This window comes from Pimephales promelas, chromosome 2, assembly GCF_988280905.1.
Source record: "Pimephales promelas chromosome 2, fPimPro1.hap1.1, whole genome shotgun sequence".
In the NCBI taxonomy this organism is placed as follows: domain Eukaryota; kingdom Metazoa; phylum Chordata; class Actinopteri; order Cypriniformes; family Leuciscidae; genus Pimephales; species Pimephales promelas.
In genome coordinates, this window is record NC_142770.1 from 23,986,092 (window position 1) to 24,003,925 (window position 17,834).

Genomic DNA, 17,834 nt, shown 5'->3' on the forward strand with positions numbered 1-17,834 from the left:
AAGTTGTGGGCGCAGTATTGTACAAGGTGATTAAAATGCCCAATGGACAGAGCGGAGTTCAGAGAAGGATTTAACCATGGTTCGACTTGATGGACGGTGTTCTGGGTCACCGTCCCTCTGTTAGTGGCGACTCGCGAGACAATCGGGACACTATTGCAGCCACGGCCGGTGAGTTAATATACATGTTATCTTCCTAACTTAACTTAACTTGATCCAGAAAGGTGTGTTAGGGGCAGGGTTTAGGGCAGCAGTGTGGGGCTACTGGCCTGGAAGTGGAAACGCAAGCTTGGTGCTTGAGGTTTGAGGCCACTGGCTCGGCTCGCTGTTAGCTCTGGCCCAGCCCTATCCCGGCAGTGGAAATGTGGCTATTGTGAGTTTATGGCCTTGAGAATACTCCGCTCCCAGCTGGTGCTGTTTGACCAAAGTGGCCAGCTCTGCGCTCCATGCGGTGTGCGTCCTGCGGTTGCTGAGGCAATCTGGCGGCTTCCCTCGTAGGGATCGCAGCCGGAGCTATCAGAGGGGTTTGAGATGGCTTCAGTCCTTTCTCAGCCCCCATCTGCAAGTTCCAGTGCTCCGGAAGCCCACTTCGCAGCTTCTTCCACCCCGAGTGAGGGTTTGAGGCTGGGCTTGTCTAAACCAGAAGAGCAAGATATGCACAACATTGAAACGAGTGATTCGGGTTACTATTGTCACGGCAGTATGAGGAGATAGTGGAGGTTGTAACTTAAGCTGTGGCGAGGCTGTAACTCTTCCTGTGGTCAGCTCCACAACTTCCAAATCGGGGCTTTCAGGATCGCCACACTGAGGTGTCGAGATCCTGGAAAAAGCCATTTTCATATTCATCACTTTCGAGTTCCACTGTAAATCGTTATTCTTCTATCATGGGGCTCAGGGAGAATGGCAATAGAGGGATGCCCAGGATTGAGGAGACTTTGGCAGCCTATCTCTCCCCTGACGCTGTGTCATAACTCAAAATCCCAAGATTGCCCACCAAACCGAGTCACACAACCTCTTTGCTGATCTCTGCACCACCAATGAGATGGAGAGACACTTATGGCTCAACCTATCGGCCATTAAGGAGAAGGACAGAGCCTTCCTTGATGCCCCGCTGTCGGCCACTGGTCTCTTTGTCGAGCCTCGCTGTGGCCTCAGTCGTCAAGAGGTTCCAGGAGGCAAAGAAACAAGCTGCAGGCTTTCATAAATGTTTCCCCTGCTGTCATAAGTTCCATGGGGCTGCTAAGTCGTGTTCTCATACCGACAGACACAAAAGGAGAGCATTGCTAATTGAACTCCCCTCAACGATCATGGGAATCGAGGCAACACTCTCAACACGAAGCCCACGAAGGAGAAAATGGATCTGAGGACCGTTATTCTCTTGAAGCATGCTTCGGGAAAGAGGTCTTGGTGGTCAGGTCAGGCCTCTAAGGGGAGTTCAAGTTTAAGATGCTGACGATGCGTCTTATCGTGAGCCAAATCAGGTCTGAGGTCTTGTTTATCATGATCAATCTAAAGGACACAAATATACATATCACCATCCTGTCAGAACACAGGGAGATTCTGAGGGGGGGCCAAGCATACCAATACCAGTTCTTCCATTTGGCATAGCACTGTCCCTGTGCACTTTCACAAAATATATGGAAGCAGACCTAGCATCACTCAGGGCGTACAAGTTCTCAATTATATAGATGACTGGCTGATATTGGCTCAGTCGCAAGAGATGGCAGCATGATGTCGTGCTGTAAGTACTTGGGGCAGAGGCTCAAAACAAAAAAGAGCATGCTCACTCCTGTCCAGCGGACAACATATTTGAGAGTCGTATAGACCTCGGTCACAATGGAGGCACAGCTGTCTCCAACACATATTGAGTCGATTCAGGCCATGGTGTCCAGAATAAAGCTAGGCCAACAGATTGTTAGGGTTTGTGGTAGCTGCATCCAATGCGATATCTTTTGGTCTGCTGCACATGAGACCACTGCAGTAGTGGCTCAGGCAGCAGCTTGCTAAGAAAGTATTAGCTTATTACTCTTTTTCTCTGTGATACACTGGGGATGAGGCCTTCAACCCAGGTAAGAATACTTTCATGGGATCTAGCCGTGGTATTATAAGGGATATCCTTGGCACCCTTCGAGCCTTTGGATTCTGCATTGGAAGTGTCTAGCCTTAAAAATGGCGTTTCTGCTGGCGATGATGTCTTTGAAGAGAGTAGGATTCTTACATGTCTTGTCCTTCCTGTTTGGAATTCGCTCCAGGCGGAGTGAAAGATATTCTTTACCCAAGACCGGGTTATATACCTAAAAGTACACAAATTATGGCATCTTCTAAGGCTTTATTGTCAGGGGCATCCCTTCAAGATATATGTTATGAAGGGATCCTCCTCCCCACATAGATTTGTAAGCTCATTTCGTTCCCCAAAATGTCGTCATCGATGCAGAGCAAGTTCCCTCGAAATGGAACGTCTCAGGTTACACATGTAACCATGGTTCCCTGAAAAGGAAACGAGACGCCTAATCTCTTTGTCATACTTCCTACATGCCTGGGAGCTTGCTTCAGTAGGTCAGAGACTGACAACAGCTGTAATGCCAGCTCCCTTTGTAGCTTCCACATTACGACGGCACACGCCGCGGGATGAAGTCGCACCAATCAGAATTGGACTAAGTTGCATATGTGCTTTTCCAAATTCCCCAAAGTGTCACCATCGACATAGCGTCTTGTTCCCTTCTCAGGGAACCATGGTTACACGAGTAACCTGTGACAATCCCGTTCTCCATCTGAGAGTCCGACAGCTGCCTTTTAAAAATCAGCATCCTTAGGAATGTTTTGAACAACTTATAACGTCAGTGGAGAAAGGCATATAGTTCAACATAACATCGTAATATACATCATATACATAATTCACCGGCTATATTGCTAAATGTACCCGGTTTTTCCTGTCCCTTCTTAAAGGTGTTCTTGTGCTCCAAGTGGAAATGCCCCTCTCCGCACGTTGGGATTGGTTGCATGTTTGTGACGGTAGGAAACCTGGTTGGTTTCAAGCCACGTATTTGAGACTGTCTTTGGTTCACTGCAGTTTTAAAGAGAAAATACTCAGCAATGGTGTTCACTGATGAATTTGCACATGGTTTGTCTTAAAACATATACAAAACACCACATAGACATAAACAACATTAAAAAAATGTATTTTCACCACAGAGGGTATTTTAATTGGAGATCATGGTAGCCTTTTTTACAGCATGTGTTTAAAACTGTCTAATATAAACTTTTACACTATAATATACTTTTTTAAACATGCCGTAAAAAGACTACAATGATCTGCATATATATGTAGATCATATAAATAATATACTATGTTATATATTTATATAACTCATATTTGCATGCATTGCATTTCTTACATTATGCATGAATACATAATAAGCTTGTGATGAATTGATGTCAAAAGTGCAATCATTTTGGACAGTCATGACATTTTTTTTTTGTACATTTACTCAACTTCATAGCTATTACTTGTTTATTACTGCTCATTCCATTCAAAACAAAACTGGTTTTCTACATGAATTATTGAAACCTCAACTCTCTTAATTATTCAGATTCGGCTGAATAAATCAGCCTGAGATTTAACACTAAATAGCCCTGCAGTAGATTTATATAATATAATATAACTGGGTCATAAAATAGCACATTCCCATATCTCTCATTGTGGCATAAACATTGTTGACCTTTATCTTTAATGCAATTGTATTTCTAAAAGTTGCCAATAGTAATGATTAGCAGATACACTGAAAAAAAAAAAAAAAAAGATTTCCTTTGAAACAATTTTCACTTGGAAATTGCAATTCCATAAATAATTATAAAGAAATGTCAATTAACTTGAAATCAAAAATGAATTATGAAGACTGAAATACTGTTTTCTTGTAAATAATGTTGCATATATAATAATGCATTTAAAATGTACAGCTACTGATGACTCACAGCGCACTCATGGGCATGTCCAAATCGTTGTCCAATCAAATTGCATCTCTATAGAATGAGAAGGGCCTTCCCTTAATACCAACTCCTGCTGACTAGCAATAGTAAGTTAGTAATAGTAAGCAAACCATAAGTAAACTAAGGGCTTTTGGCTTTTTAGAAAAAAATGGGAGGGGCCATAATATACATCTCATCCAAACATCCTGTTTAAATGAACACATGAATGAAAAATGCACTTTCAAGCAATTTCATGAGGTTGTTAAAGAAGCAAAAAATCCATACCATTAAAAAAAAAGGTTTATATGAGTCTTACTGCTATATAGGTAAGTGTTACAATCAAAGCAATCATAAATGGCAATGGTCCCAATCCTTTCAATCTAGCTCTTGTAATGGTATTTTGTGATGGTGGTGATGGTGAAAGGGTTGTCACTGTGAGTTTAGGGTCATAATCAGAAATCCTGGAGTGACAATTCCAGGCTCCCTGCTGTTAGAGAGCCATCTACTACATAACACAATAAGCACCCAAACAAACAAACCCAGTCGGAGGTCACAGCAGAGGCCTGGACACCAGCTGTGAGTCTAATGGCCAAATTAAAACTAAACCAAGAGACTGAAATGCCACATGATGAGGCCGAGATGAACCGCTTTGTGCACAGTTTGATCCAATTACAGGCTGGGCCAAGAATGTCAGATTCCTGCTAGCTCATATGCTAACGTCCGAGTAACAGCAGGTGGAAAAAGTTTGATGAATGAAAAGTTCGGCCTCTTTGTTTTTGTGTGTAAGTCACGATTAAAGGCCCGTACACACCGGGACGAATATCAGCGTGCGTTATTCGTCAGCGTTTTTCAACGCGTTTTTTGTGTTCACACCCAAGTGTTTTTCGCTGACGATGAGCCGAGTGAACATGCAAATTCATTCCCTGACATTAGATGGCGCTTAATGTAAAACGGAAATAATGATAGAATACTATACTAGGGTGAACATATTCATGTCTCAATGTTTTATTATGACAGATAAAAAAAAAACGAATGAAATAATGATAGAAATAATACGGAAGCCCTGAACCGCAACCTAAAAAAAAAAAAAAAAATCAGTAAAAAAAAAAAAAAAAAATCAGTAAAAAAAAAAAAATCTGTAAAAAAAAAATAAAAAAAATCTAGCATTTCGAGATTAAAGTCAAAATGTTTCGAGATTAAAGTCGAAATGTTTCGAGATTAAAGTCGGAATGTTTCGAGATTAAAGTCGAAATGTTTCGAGATTAAAGTCGAAATGTTTCGAGATTAAAGTTGAAATGTTTCGAGATTAAAGTCGAAATGTTTCGAGATTAAAGTCGAAATGTTTAGAGATTAAAGTCGAAACATTGTGCATTCATAACAGTGCGCGTCCACTGGCTCAGAGCGCGCGCGTGTGTGTGTGTGTGTGTGAAGTAGACCTGCCATGGATAAACCCAAAAAAGTAGCTTTTTACTTTTATCTGGGCTTTCAACAAAATTCTACACACGTCACACGTGCTAGTGGCAGTGTTTCTGAGGTGTTTTCGTGCTCGTCTAGTCAACACTATCTGGGTCGAGAACACAACACTAAATGTTCGGTCTCCCTCTTCAACGTAAATACGCCCTGGATACATTTTAAGTGCATCATTCTGTATCCAATCATTTGGCCGGATCCTGTGATTTCCTAAGATTTAATAACCACTTATGGTTGAGGAGAGATTCTCTGATATGATTGTAAAGCACTTTGAGTGTAGGCATATATGAAAGCGCTATATAAATGCCCTATTCATTCATTCATTCATTCATTCATTCCTAAAGCTGGATTTCTCCATCCAGTCTGAAAAGTGTTTTCCGTGTTGGTTATCCTATAGGCTAAAGTCTATTCCGGCGTATTATATTTTATAACGATAAAGTAAGATAAGTAATTCAGATAAAAGTAAAAAGCTACTATTTTGTGTTTATCCATGGCAGTTCGACTTCACACACGCACACGCGCGCGCTCTGAGCCAGTGGACGCGCACTGTTATGAATGCACAATGTTTCGACTTTAATCTCGAAACATTTCGACTTTAATCTCGAAACATTTCGACTTTAATCTCGAAACATTCCGACTTTAATCTCGAAACATTCCGACTTTAATCTCGAAACATTCCGACTTTAATCTCGAAACATTTCGACTTTAATCTCGAAACATTTCGACTTTAATCTCGAAATGCTAGATTTTTTTTTCTTTTTTTTACAGATTTTTTTTTTTTTTTACTGACTTTTTTTTTTTTAGGTTGCGGTTCAGGGCTTCCGTAAAATAATGTCTTCTGTATTAGAAAAATAAATATATAAATAATAAATAACTAAAAGAAATGCCTCCAAATGTAACAAAAAACAGCTCTCACAAACTTACAAAAACGAACTAACAAAATTTATTTATATCTATCTTCTAGCTATTTATATATATATCAATCTTTATCCTGTTTTTCTTCCTCATCATTGTTTGGCCATCTATATTTTGCTGTAGAACTGATCTTTCCCAGCAGTTTTTTTTTTTTTTTTGAAAACCAGGACATTTTCATCACTTAAAAACAGTCAGGACAGGACGTGGAAACAGGACATGTGGAACGCAAAGTTGAGATGTTGCCCAGAGATAAAAACATAGCAGTTGTCGGATGAACAGATGCACGAGAGACGAGAGTTGTCGTATTTCCCCGCGTTTAATAAAACCACTCAAACGTTACACTCGTCCTCATACACGGGGATCGAGCGAAAACAAAAAACACATACAAACATCTGGTCACAATAGAAAAATAAAAGAAAAGAAAGAAAGAGTCGGCAGAGCGGTTATTTATCTCCTCTCCTCACTTGTCAAAATCTAACTGACGCTACGCACACTATGTGCAGTTCTCATCTCAACTCAGATTTCTATAAAGCACAAAGTGACTGTTACACATGTCCTGGGAAAACAGGACTGTTGGTCACCCTATACTATACTATTATTACTGAAATACTAATATAAATATTATCATATAGCTCTTTATGCTCCGAGACCAGCAGCTCAACATTCATCTTGCCCGTATCTCATCTCTTCTTCGCCGTATGTGTGCTCGGCAAGACCGTTTTGTGTTTGAGCGCCCCCAAGTTGTGTTTTTTTGTAACTTCGGAAGTACCAGACACGTGAGCAAACCCACCAATCTCGTTGGTCGGATAGGTTTTGACGCAACGCGTGGCGATTTTCACGTCGGTGTGAACACTCACATTGGCGCCCATTGTTTAGTCATGAGGCGTTAAACGTCGACGAATATTGCGCGCGAAATTCGTCCCGGTGTGAACAGGCCTTAAGAGTAGCTCTTTAGTGGTAAGTCACGATTCAACATTGAGTTGCAGGTATGTTTATGATAGTAATTAGGCTTAATAATTTGTCTCTCACTGAGGTCGCTGTCACGAGACAGTCTCCCCAGACAGCAAACTGACATTGAATCAACGTGGAAACGACGTCTCTCGTGACATTGAAACAACGTTGATTTTGCTCATCGAATTAACATTGAACCAACGTCAGACGCGGCATTCTTCAAAGCTAAATGAAAATCGAAAATTGGTTTGCTTTCATAACGTTGAAACAACGCGTTGATTTCAAGTTGATTTTCCGTTAGTTTTGAAAGAATGACGCGTCTGACGTTGGTTCAACGTTAATTCGATGAGCAAAACAATGTCAGATCAACGTTGTTTCGATGTCATATTTCCACGTTGATTCAATGTCAGTTTGCTATCTGGGTCACTAAACAAAATCACGGTTAACTAACACAGTAACGCAGCCTGTTTATGGGGAAGTAACAGTAATCGAATTACTGTTTTTTTTTTTTTCAATTCTAATCCCTTACTTTACTCGTTACTTGAAAAAAAGTAATCGGATTACAGTAACGCGTTACTTCTAAAGCGTTATTGCCCATCAGTGTATATGGGTTGCTAAGTTTCCTAATATGTTGGCTCACTGGGTAAAATTTGGGTTCTGAAGCAAATCCACAGGTTTAAAGTCTGTGTGATGTTAATGCAAAACTTTAAAAGCAATGAATATTCTAGTAGCTAAACTGCAGGACTGACACTCCTATGATTAACCTTGCATCATACTGGAGCATCTCTAGGCTATTTCCTAAGTGCTCGTCACATCGGAGCGCTTGGAGTATTCTGGAAGAGACGGGCTGCCAGCTAGATTTAACCACGAGTTACCTGACTGGTGAACGAGTGGCTATTGCACTGCACAGCTATGGGGGTGTTTTAGTCTGCGATGGCTTCCTAACAATCATTCAAGTAAAGATAGGATATTAATGTAACCTTCAGGTTCTGTGGGCTTTGAAAGGCCTCAAGCACTGTTCGACTTTTCCTTATTTTGTAAGGACGGATAATAAACAAGTTTCAAGGTTCATGATACATGCTTTTATCCGGTGCAAAGCATAGAAACTGACTTAAAAACACTGTAGGAACTGCACAGTAATAGTTTTCACATTTAATCATGTAAAAAATGCAATCCTTTTTGACTGCAAACACCTTTTTAAAACATGCATTTCAACTTTGGAAAAGATTCAGTAATATATTTTGGTGATCAATATATATTTGTGTCATATATTTAATTAATTATGTAAAGTAGATTAGAGTTGTCAAAAAGTACCGATTTTGGTATACCAGAACTTCGGCATTCTAACTGAAATAAATTAAGTTAAAGTTGAAGTAAATTACTAAAACTAAAATTGTAAAAATAATAATAAAGCTAAGTGGAAATATGAAGAGTTCAGATGCAAAAGCCTCTAAGTGCCATTTGAAATTTTCTTCTAAAATGATCATTTTTATCAAGCTTGTATATTTAAGTTCAGTAATTTCACTTAAATGGCAATGAAGATTACCTATTAATTGCCATTTAAGTGAAATTACTGAACTTAAATATACAAGCTTGATAAAAATGACCATTCTAGAAGAAAATTTCAAATGGCATTTAGAGGCTTTTGCATCTGAACTCTTCATATTGAAAATGCTATTAAACATGACAAAAGCAGAAAGCAAAATGACTAAAATTTCAATTAAAGTTAAAATGAAAACGTAAAATCTAATTTGCTCATTGTATTCACGCGCTCATCGCATTCGTCTGCGATTGGCTACACAAGGGTGTTAACGATTCTGCTCAACAGCGCTCACAGCGTCACAATTTAAAAGATTTCAGTACCGTTTGGTACCGAAGTCGGTACTTTTTGACAATTCTAAATTAGATTTTCCTTATTCATTTTAACTTTACTTGAAGGTTTAGTCATTTTGGTTTGTGCTTTTGTCGTGTTTAATTGCATTTTCTGTATTTAATGTAAAATTTATATTTTATTCTAATATTTAATATCTTTTTTATTACATTGATTTGTTTAATTTGTATAGTAAATCAATTCTATAAAAGATTTTACTGTAAACCCTAACGCTCAAAATAATTAATTGGTTTGAGTAGGACAAACTGAAATTAAACTAATTAGTTCAATCAAATTAACTTTTATGAGTATTTAGCACACTCGTTTTCTTTCAAGTTCATAGAACTGATATATTTTAAGTAAACTGAACTCTGAACTCTTTCATTGTTTTGAGTTTTATAAAATTATTTATTTTAATTTAGATGAACTTAAGTTTACCTGAAACGGCTGGGATGTCTATTTCGGAATATGCTTTGAAAGAGAGAGTAAATGCTAAAATTAAGTGTAATATAATGTTGTTGTATTTTTGTTTTTTGTTTTTTGAGCAAGATTAATGTTAAGTGGAAGATTTAGTAGCGATTAACCTTTATATTGCTGCTCTCATACAGGAAGTGATACTGTGTAATATACTATTATTAAAAGTTTAAAAAAATGAGTATGTAAGCAAACTAGCTTGTTAAAGCCAACTTATACTAATAAGCGCTCACATTGAGATTACAGTAGTTAAATGTATGAATTTGTGCATTCAAACATTTCAAGTTAAGTACAATTAAATAAAATCTGCTTACTTAAACTTTGAATTTCTTAACTTAAAAGAATTGAGGCAACTGAACTTTTATATTTTTGCCCCCAAATACCAGGCAATATTAACAGAACATGAGGGTTAAACTCAGCGTAATAAATGTGGTAGGTACACAGTATAAACCTTTTCAGCTTGGCTCATGAATATTAAATAGGTGATGTAACTTTCGCCCAGTAAGCCTACCTGATTTGCTGAAAGGCAGTTAAGTGGGAGTTCGCTATAGGAGGATTACCGCTTATCTCTTGTACATTCGTTCAGTTAACTGCTGATGCAACTGGAGCTACTTGGTCTTGAAGTCACTGCTTCCCGTGACTAACGACATTTTTTGTTTGTCATTGCAACATGGCCAAAATAAAAGAAATCTCAAAATATGTTTTTAGATGCTTGTCGACACCCCTAGTTCAATCGTAGCTTGTTTTGTCTAGGCGGCATGTTTTGTCTCCTGTGCGGCACAAATAAAAAACATGACACTTTCAGAACATCAGGTTCTGTATACCAACACTCAAAACAGATCAAAGACAACCATCTGAATAGCTTCCAGCTTCACGTCTGTTCACAAAGACAGCATCGTTTCACTTCAAAAAGGGAAGGTAAACGAGAGGCATGGCGTTGTGAATTTCCTCGCGAGCGCCTGTTCTTGCAAGGGGTGCCTGTGGTGAGACAAACTCCCTATCTGACTACAGCTTGTGGCAACACTACATTCAATTGTTTTCACAGGTCTTTTTTCGAAGAGCACGCGAAAGCTGTAAGTGTGATGCTTTCCCTGATGAGTGCCTTTTAAATTGTTCCATCAGTGCTGTGAAATGCAGGGGCAATTGCTCGACCCGGCAAAGCACTGCTCGACACGCTTATCAGCAAATGGCAAACAGCGCAAGCAGAGAGATGCTATCATAACACTGTGGATACCTGGAAAATGTATTGCACTGTGTGACATGATTTTGAGTTGCAGCGTTGCATCGCGCGGATTAACTGGCGGGCGGAGTGAAGATGTAAATGTGGAATTATCAAGGATAGCATTTTCTCCGTGATGGAAAAAAACTTGTTTAAACACTAGGGAAAGGTGGAATTTTTTTTTTTTTTTCCTGCAGAAAACATTTTTATTACAGCATTTTTGTTCAAACACATAACCTTTACTTTGGGTATCGATATAACTTTAAATATTTCACTCAAAATGTACATTCTACGGAGCTCCTAAAGGGTCATGGTGCTGGAAAAAAGTATGAGATGGGAGGAAAAATAATAAGTCAATGCTTTCGCGTTCCCTCGCAAATGTTTTGCACTCCCCCGATAAACTTTTAATTCGCTCGCAACGTTTTGATCTCTTTGCGAGCGAATGCAAAGTTTCTCAGAGTAACGCAAAAGAATTGACAAATCTTATTTTTTTTCTTTATCATGTACCTTTAGGGGCTCCGTAACATTGTTTCAACATTTAGTCTCTCTCTCTCTCTCTCTCTCGCACAATAAAAGAGATGATATTTTATTATGTTGAATTTGCAGACTCGTTGAATTTTTTTTAATAAAAGGGCAAAAATACAAATGGCACCAGTGTTATTTTAGTATTATATATTTTGAATAAATAAAATGAAATATAAAACTTACTTTATTTCACCTTAGTGGTAAAGCAACTTTTCTCATTTTCATTTAGTAAGATGAAGTACTAAAATAATGAAAAATAAACTAAAACTAACAAACTATATAGACATTTTTAATGACTAAACCTTCAATCAAAGTGAACATATAAAGATCAACATATTAATGCAAATATAATACCATGAGTTTTTAAGAAAATATACATTTACTTCAACTTCAACTTAATGGAAATTCGACATTTTGTCTTGGCAGATAAATTAAATAAAAAGTTTCTCATCCAATACATACAGAATATATATATATACACACACACACACACACACACACACACACACACACACACACGTTGTATTATGTACTTATGTTGTAAGTTCTTGCCTTAATTTTGGAAGTCCATAAACTTGTATGTTTAAGTCATTTCATTTAAGTCATTAAGTCATTTAAGTCAAATTGTGTAAAACTTACAAAAAAAAAAGTTGAAAATTGCCTATTTTGATGAGTTAAAGCAATGTAAAAACATATAACTTATTGATCATATTGACTTATTTATCAATTTACAGAGTAAAAAAAAGTGTTCCGAAGTCAAACGATAGCTTGGTGTGAAAAAGCTATTCTCTAATAATCTCATTAACATTTAATATTTGAGTTAAGATAAGGGTGGACGTGCGAGTCCAGGCTTAATGTTAATGCCGCTAAGAAACAGATTTTTAAAAGTTGACATGTAAAGAAGAGTAAAAGTTATTATGTTTTATTTTTTGGGTGAGTTATTCCTTTAATGCAACACCATTAAACAACAGGAAGCGTTCTGGCATGGAGAGTCCAACACCTCAAGGCATTTTTCATCTCTCCATGCATGCCTCTTGCATCCACAGTGCTCTTTATATCATTAGTTTATGTCTGCCACAAAATATAACACCGTCGGGCTTTCATATATTAATCTGGCACTGAGATCAACCCCAAGGCCGGGCTGGATGGAAAAGCTTGCCAGCTGGGTCAGTCTATGTCCAGGCCTCTGGCTGGGTTCACAATCCCCCAGTGAACAAAACCAATCCAGACTCTGTTGTGCTCTGTTCTGTCTCCACGCGCACCAGACGCCATCGCTATCAAACGTGACACAGTTTCGAAGACACCGGGGAGATGCTTTTCTATTATTAGAGCGATGTTCCTTCCATCCATTCAACCTGACGTTACTCTGAACAGGAATACATCGCAAGCACCAAAGAGGTTTGCTTGTGCAATCCAATAAAAATAGGGTGTTTCTTCAACTTGGGGCTCTTTTGAGGCTCGTCTGATCTAAAAATGTCCAACCGTGTGTATACATGTGTACATATGCCAGTCATTTCAATAGGGAACTGTTCAATTGGGAATTTCGAATTAATGTGAAAGATTTCCCTATGCAGATTTGGCAATGGGTTAAGGTTTGCCAACTGGAATTTTAAGCAAAATGTGGACGCTTAATTTGACAGTGTCCTTGTTTCATGTACTTACAATAGTAGTACCAGTAAATTATGCATAATTACATGCAAACAACCCTCAACAGAATCCTAATCCCACCCTAACCCTATAGTAAGTGCATGTTGTTAATTATTATTACCCAGTACTTAAAAGTATACTCCACCCAAAAATGAAAATTCAAAGAAAGATATTTTCAAGAACGATTGGAACTTTGGAGCAATTGACTTCCATATAGTACATATATATTTTTTTCTATATGGAAGTCAATTCGTTCTTCAAAATATATTTCCTTTGTGTTCAGCAGAAGAGAGAAACTCATACAGGTTTGCAAAAACTTGAGGGTGAGTAAATGATGACAGAATTTTCATTTTTGGGTGGAGTATCCCTTTAAATATATAACACTGCAACAGTGACACCTTAAATAAAGTTACCCAAAATTTGCTAATGTAACCACACCTAAACTTTTGAAAATTTCCAAATTTTACTCTTTATTAGTAATATCCTTTGTTGGAAATGACTTTTTTTTTATTTTTATTTTTTTTTTATAAATGCTAAGGCTATTTTCAGAGCTAGCTTATATACACAACAAATAATTTGTATAAAAATGGATCACACTATAAATATTAAAATAGTTTAGCATTGTTTCCTTTAGGATTGTTTTGTTAATAGTTTATGATGTATTTTCATATTTAACACATCAAATCTGGGCCTGAGACAAGGGTAAAACTAGAAAACCTAAAATAAAAGCTATTTACAAAGTAGCAAAAAAAAAAAATGACGAAGACAATACACAAAGTTTACAAGGCACAATCCATGGAACTAGCTTTCAAAAGTTTGTGATCCATAAGATTTTTTTTTATTTATTTATGTATTTATTTATTAGTTTTACTATTTAAGAAATATGAAGAGTTCAGATGCAAAAGCCTCTAAATTCCATTTGAAATTTTCTTCTAAAATGACCATTTTTATCAAGCTTGTATATTTAAGTTCAGTAATTTCACTTAAATGACAAATAATAGGTAATCTTCATTGCCATTTAAGTGAAATTACTGAACTTAAATATACAAGCTTGATAAAAATTATCATTTTAGAAGAAAATTTCAAATGGCACTTAGAGGCTTTTGCATCTGAACTCTTCATATATACCTTTATTTAGAAAGGAAACTTTATTTTGAAAAGTGACAGTAAATACATGAATAAAGTTTCTTTATGAATTGCAAATAAAAGTTATTTTTATTTCATCTGTTCATTAAAGAATCTAAAGAAGCAAAAAAAAATTAAGCAGCACAACTGTCTTCAGCATCAATAATAATAATCATAAATGTTTCTTGAGCATCAGATCATCATATCAGGAATATTTCTGAAGGATCATGTGACACTGAAGAATAAATTACATATATATTACAACAGAAAACACAAATCACAATACTACACTCTATTAAATGCTGGATTGTTTTAACCCAATTGTGGGTCAAATATGAACAAACTCAACCATTGGGTTAAAAATGTCATTTTAACCCAATGGCTGGGCTTGTTTATATTTGACCCAAATTTGGGTTAAAACAACCCAATATATATATATATATATATATATGGGTTAAAACAACCCTATATATATATATATATATATATATAGTAAACAGTAATATTGTGAAATATATATATATATATATATATATATATATATATATACTTTTTTTTTTAATAGATGGACCTTTTGTGCAAGAAACTTCTTTCAAAAAACGTTAAAAGATCTCACCGAACTCAAACTTTTGAATGGAAGTGTTTAACATAAACAGGAGGGGAAAAATCTTAATTGAGGTCTTAAAGTCTTACTCATAAGCTGCCTGTAGATGATGAAACGCCTGTAAATGTTTTGTTGCCTGTAAGTCATTTTGACACCTCAAGAATAAGAGTCAGCACCCCATCACCAGAATCCACATGAATACTGGTCTATGTCACACAACAATGAGAGATGTTGGTGTTCCCTGGATATCATGAGCATTATCGTCCCTCCGCCCCCCAAAAAAACGATCAAATACGCTGCAATCTTACCATCAATAGTGGCTCTTTTTGGCAGTATGGTGACAGCGCCGATGGCGGCATCCTCGAGGCCTTGAATAGGGCTGTTCTTGGCTCCCCAACTATCCGACCCAATCCACAGGAAATGGCCCACTTGATCGGCTCTTTTACTGGCGTTAAGGATCCCCCTGCGAACATTCCCACACATGGAACCATTACCCTGACATTGAGGCCCTTTGTGACTCTTCAAGAGAGCAGGAGAGCAATTGCAATGGCATCCAGATCGAATCGTTATCGAGAATGAAATACAAAATAGCAATTTTGAATCGGTTGGACGATTGATGACATGTAGAGGTCATTAATCAATACCCTTAGCGCCTCAGCTTATCCAGCAAACAAGATATAACCCCCTGAAGTGCACCCTTGAGTTGTATCTAAGTAATAGCTTTCAGGCCTGCAGAGTATTGACTTCTTGTCATCAACAACTTTTACATTGTTATTTTTGGAGCTCAAATGGGAGCGATTAATTGTTTGAAAATGGAATTTAATGCAGTTTGATCTTGCAATTTCCACTTCCTCTTCCTCTGCTGGAAACGCTGTCAACAGCTTACCGAATATCTTCGTCGTAAGCAAAAATAATGACCGCCCGGGCATGACGTGTCTCCAGCAGCTGTCGGATGATCTTGTCAAAATCAGCCTGCTTGTGGTCATGAGGGATCTTCAGGGACTGAGCGATGCAGATTCCACCTAGAGGAAGAAAAGAAAGAGGCACATGAGTGAAGCCAGTGACGCATTTAAAAATGGACGAACAATCCCCTAACGTTAAATGGTTTCCATTCGGTTATTTTGGTGCCAAATAACAACATTCCATGAATTTTCTCTGTTGGTTCCTGTTTGGAATCAAAATTCAGCTTCATAGAATGTTGAAGGCAGGTTTTATTGAAGAGAATCTAGAATGTTTTCGGTAAAAACTGTAAAAAAGAAGAAAAAAATGTTGTTAAGTATTTATCAACTTGGATTAAGTTGTTTCAACTTAAAATTACAATAAACTGACTTTTAGTTGTGTAACATAAAAAAATGATTGATTTATTTTGATGAGTTAAAGCAATGTAAAAATATGTGATGCGATCTGGTAAAACCCGTCGGATGTTGCGATTAAATTAAGCAGTCAAATTAAGATATTTAAGATATTAGAATCGCTCCTGCATACTAGTCCATAGGCTTCTTGAGGGAATGGCTCTTGCTGGAGAGCACAAAAGTGTTCTCGTCGTTTGATAAACTTAAGATTGAGCCCCTGTAGTCACTTGGACTATTTTAACGATGTCTTTAATGACTTTTCGGGGACAGCAAGAGCCAGTCCCTCAAGAAGCCTATGGACTGTATGCAGGAGCGATCTTAATATCTTAAATATCTTAATTTGTGTTCCGAAGATGAACGAAGGTCTTACGGGGTTGAAACAACATGAGGGTGAGTAAATACTGACAGAATTTTCATTTTTGAGTGAACTAACCCTTTAATTAAACCTGTTTTTCTCAAAATTACGTTTCTGAAAATCACAGCGATGAGCCGACATCAGATAACCATAACTTTTGTTACAGACAAACGATAAAAGAAAAAAAAAACAAAAATCAGATTGGGCTTGAACCCAGTTTTAATGTGATCACAAAACCTGTAATGTCAAATTTCACCATGTGGTGAGTTTTCCCAGATCGCATCGCAAATATGTTGCAATAATTATCATATAATCGTAAGCACATTTTATCAAATAATCAAACGCATTCTCATCCGAGGTCATCATATATTAACGCTTTTGCCAAAAATCGCATACTGTACGTTTAAGTAAAAGTACTGAAGTACTTGTTTTTAAAAGTACTTGAGTATCAAGAGTACATTTTCTAAATATTGCATATCTACTGCCATAGTGCTTACATTTATGTACAGAAACGTCCATGGAGTTATGGAAAATGTTAATACCTTGGAGAATGTAAAATGAATTGAAAGTAAAAATCAAAAGTCATTTTAATCTTTCTACCATGTTGGTTTATTTAACATTTAAGAAAATTTCTAAAAATTCAAAAAATCGGAATAGTCATTCCCGGGATGGACCGGCTGCGTCTTCATCCATTGGTTCGTCAATGGTTTCGCCTCTTATCTAAATCCAACCGTGAAGTTGACTTTGGCGGAAAGCTGAAGGTGATTGCTGATAGGCTGTCCCAATCAGTGGCGCCTGCACAATCCAATGACATTTGAGAGGGAAACAACAAATTGACTGTTTCCAAGATTTTTCTTTTTTCCATTTTTTTTATTTTTTTAGAAGAAGTAGTAATGTAGTGGAGTAAAGAGTACAATATTTCCCTCTCAAAGGTACTTGAGTAAAGTCATGAGTACTCCCCAGAAATGATACTTGAGGAAAGTACAGATCCCTCAAAATTGTACTTAAGTACTGTATTTAAGTAAATCTAAATATATATATATATATATATATATATATATATATATATATACTATATATATATATATATATATATATATATATATATATATATTTACACAACAATTTTGGATGTGATTAATCGCGATGAGTCATTGCCCAGCACTAATAAAATTGCATCCATTTCTATTTAAGACCCCTAAAATCGAAGACTTTCTTATCTGGGAATTTGCAATGAACAGCACTGTAATGGAAAAGTATTAGGATATGTTAGGATCCATCAACAGTTCAGCAGCTTTTGAATCAGATAGAAATGGAATATTTCACTCTCTTATATCAACCCATTCCATTTCCCATTTAATATA

At 37.0% G+C, this 17,834-nt stretch overlaps 1 protein-coding gene across 4 annotated transcripts in view; it reads right to left on the bottom strand.

Moving 5' to 3' along the window:
• grm7 (glutamate metabotropic receptor 7) overlaps positions 1-17,834 on the bottom strand; it is a 293,924-nt gene that overhangs the window by 102,455 nt on the left and 173,635 nt on the right. For 3 of the 4 annotated variants that reach the window (XM_089118031.1, XM_089118019.1, XM_089118020.1), the window contains exons 3-5: positions 15,650-15,785; positions 15,072-15,226; positions 2,918-3,061 (exon numbers count right to left, since the gene is read on the bottom strand). In XM_089118031.1, coding sequence (XP_088974157.1) covers positions 2,918-3,061; positions 15,072-15,226; positions 15,650-15,785 — 435 coding nt within the window. The remainder of the gene's footprint in view (positions 1-2,917; positions 3,062-15,071; positions 15,227-15,649; positions 15,786-17,834) is intronic. The other variant, XM_089118022.1, reaches the window with a different exon arrangement.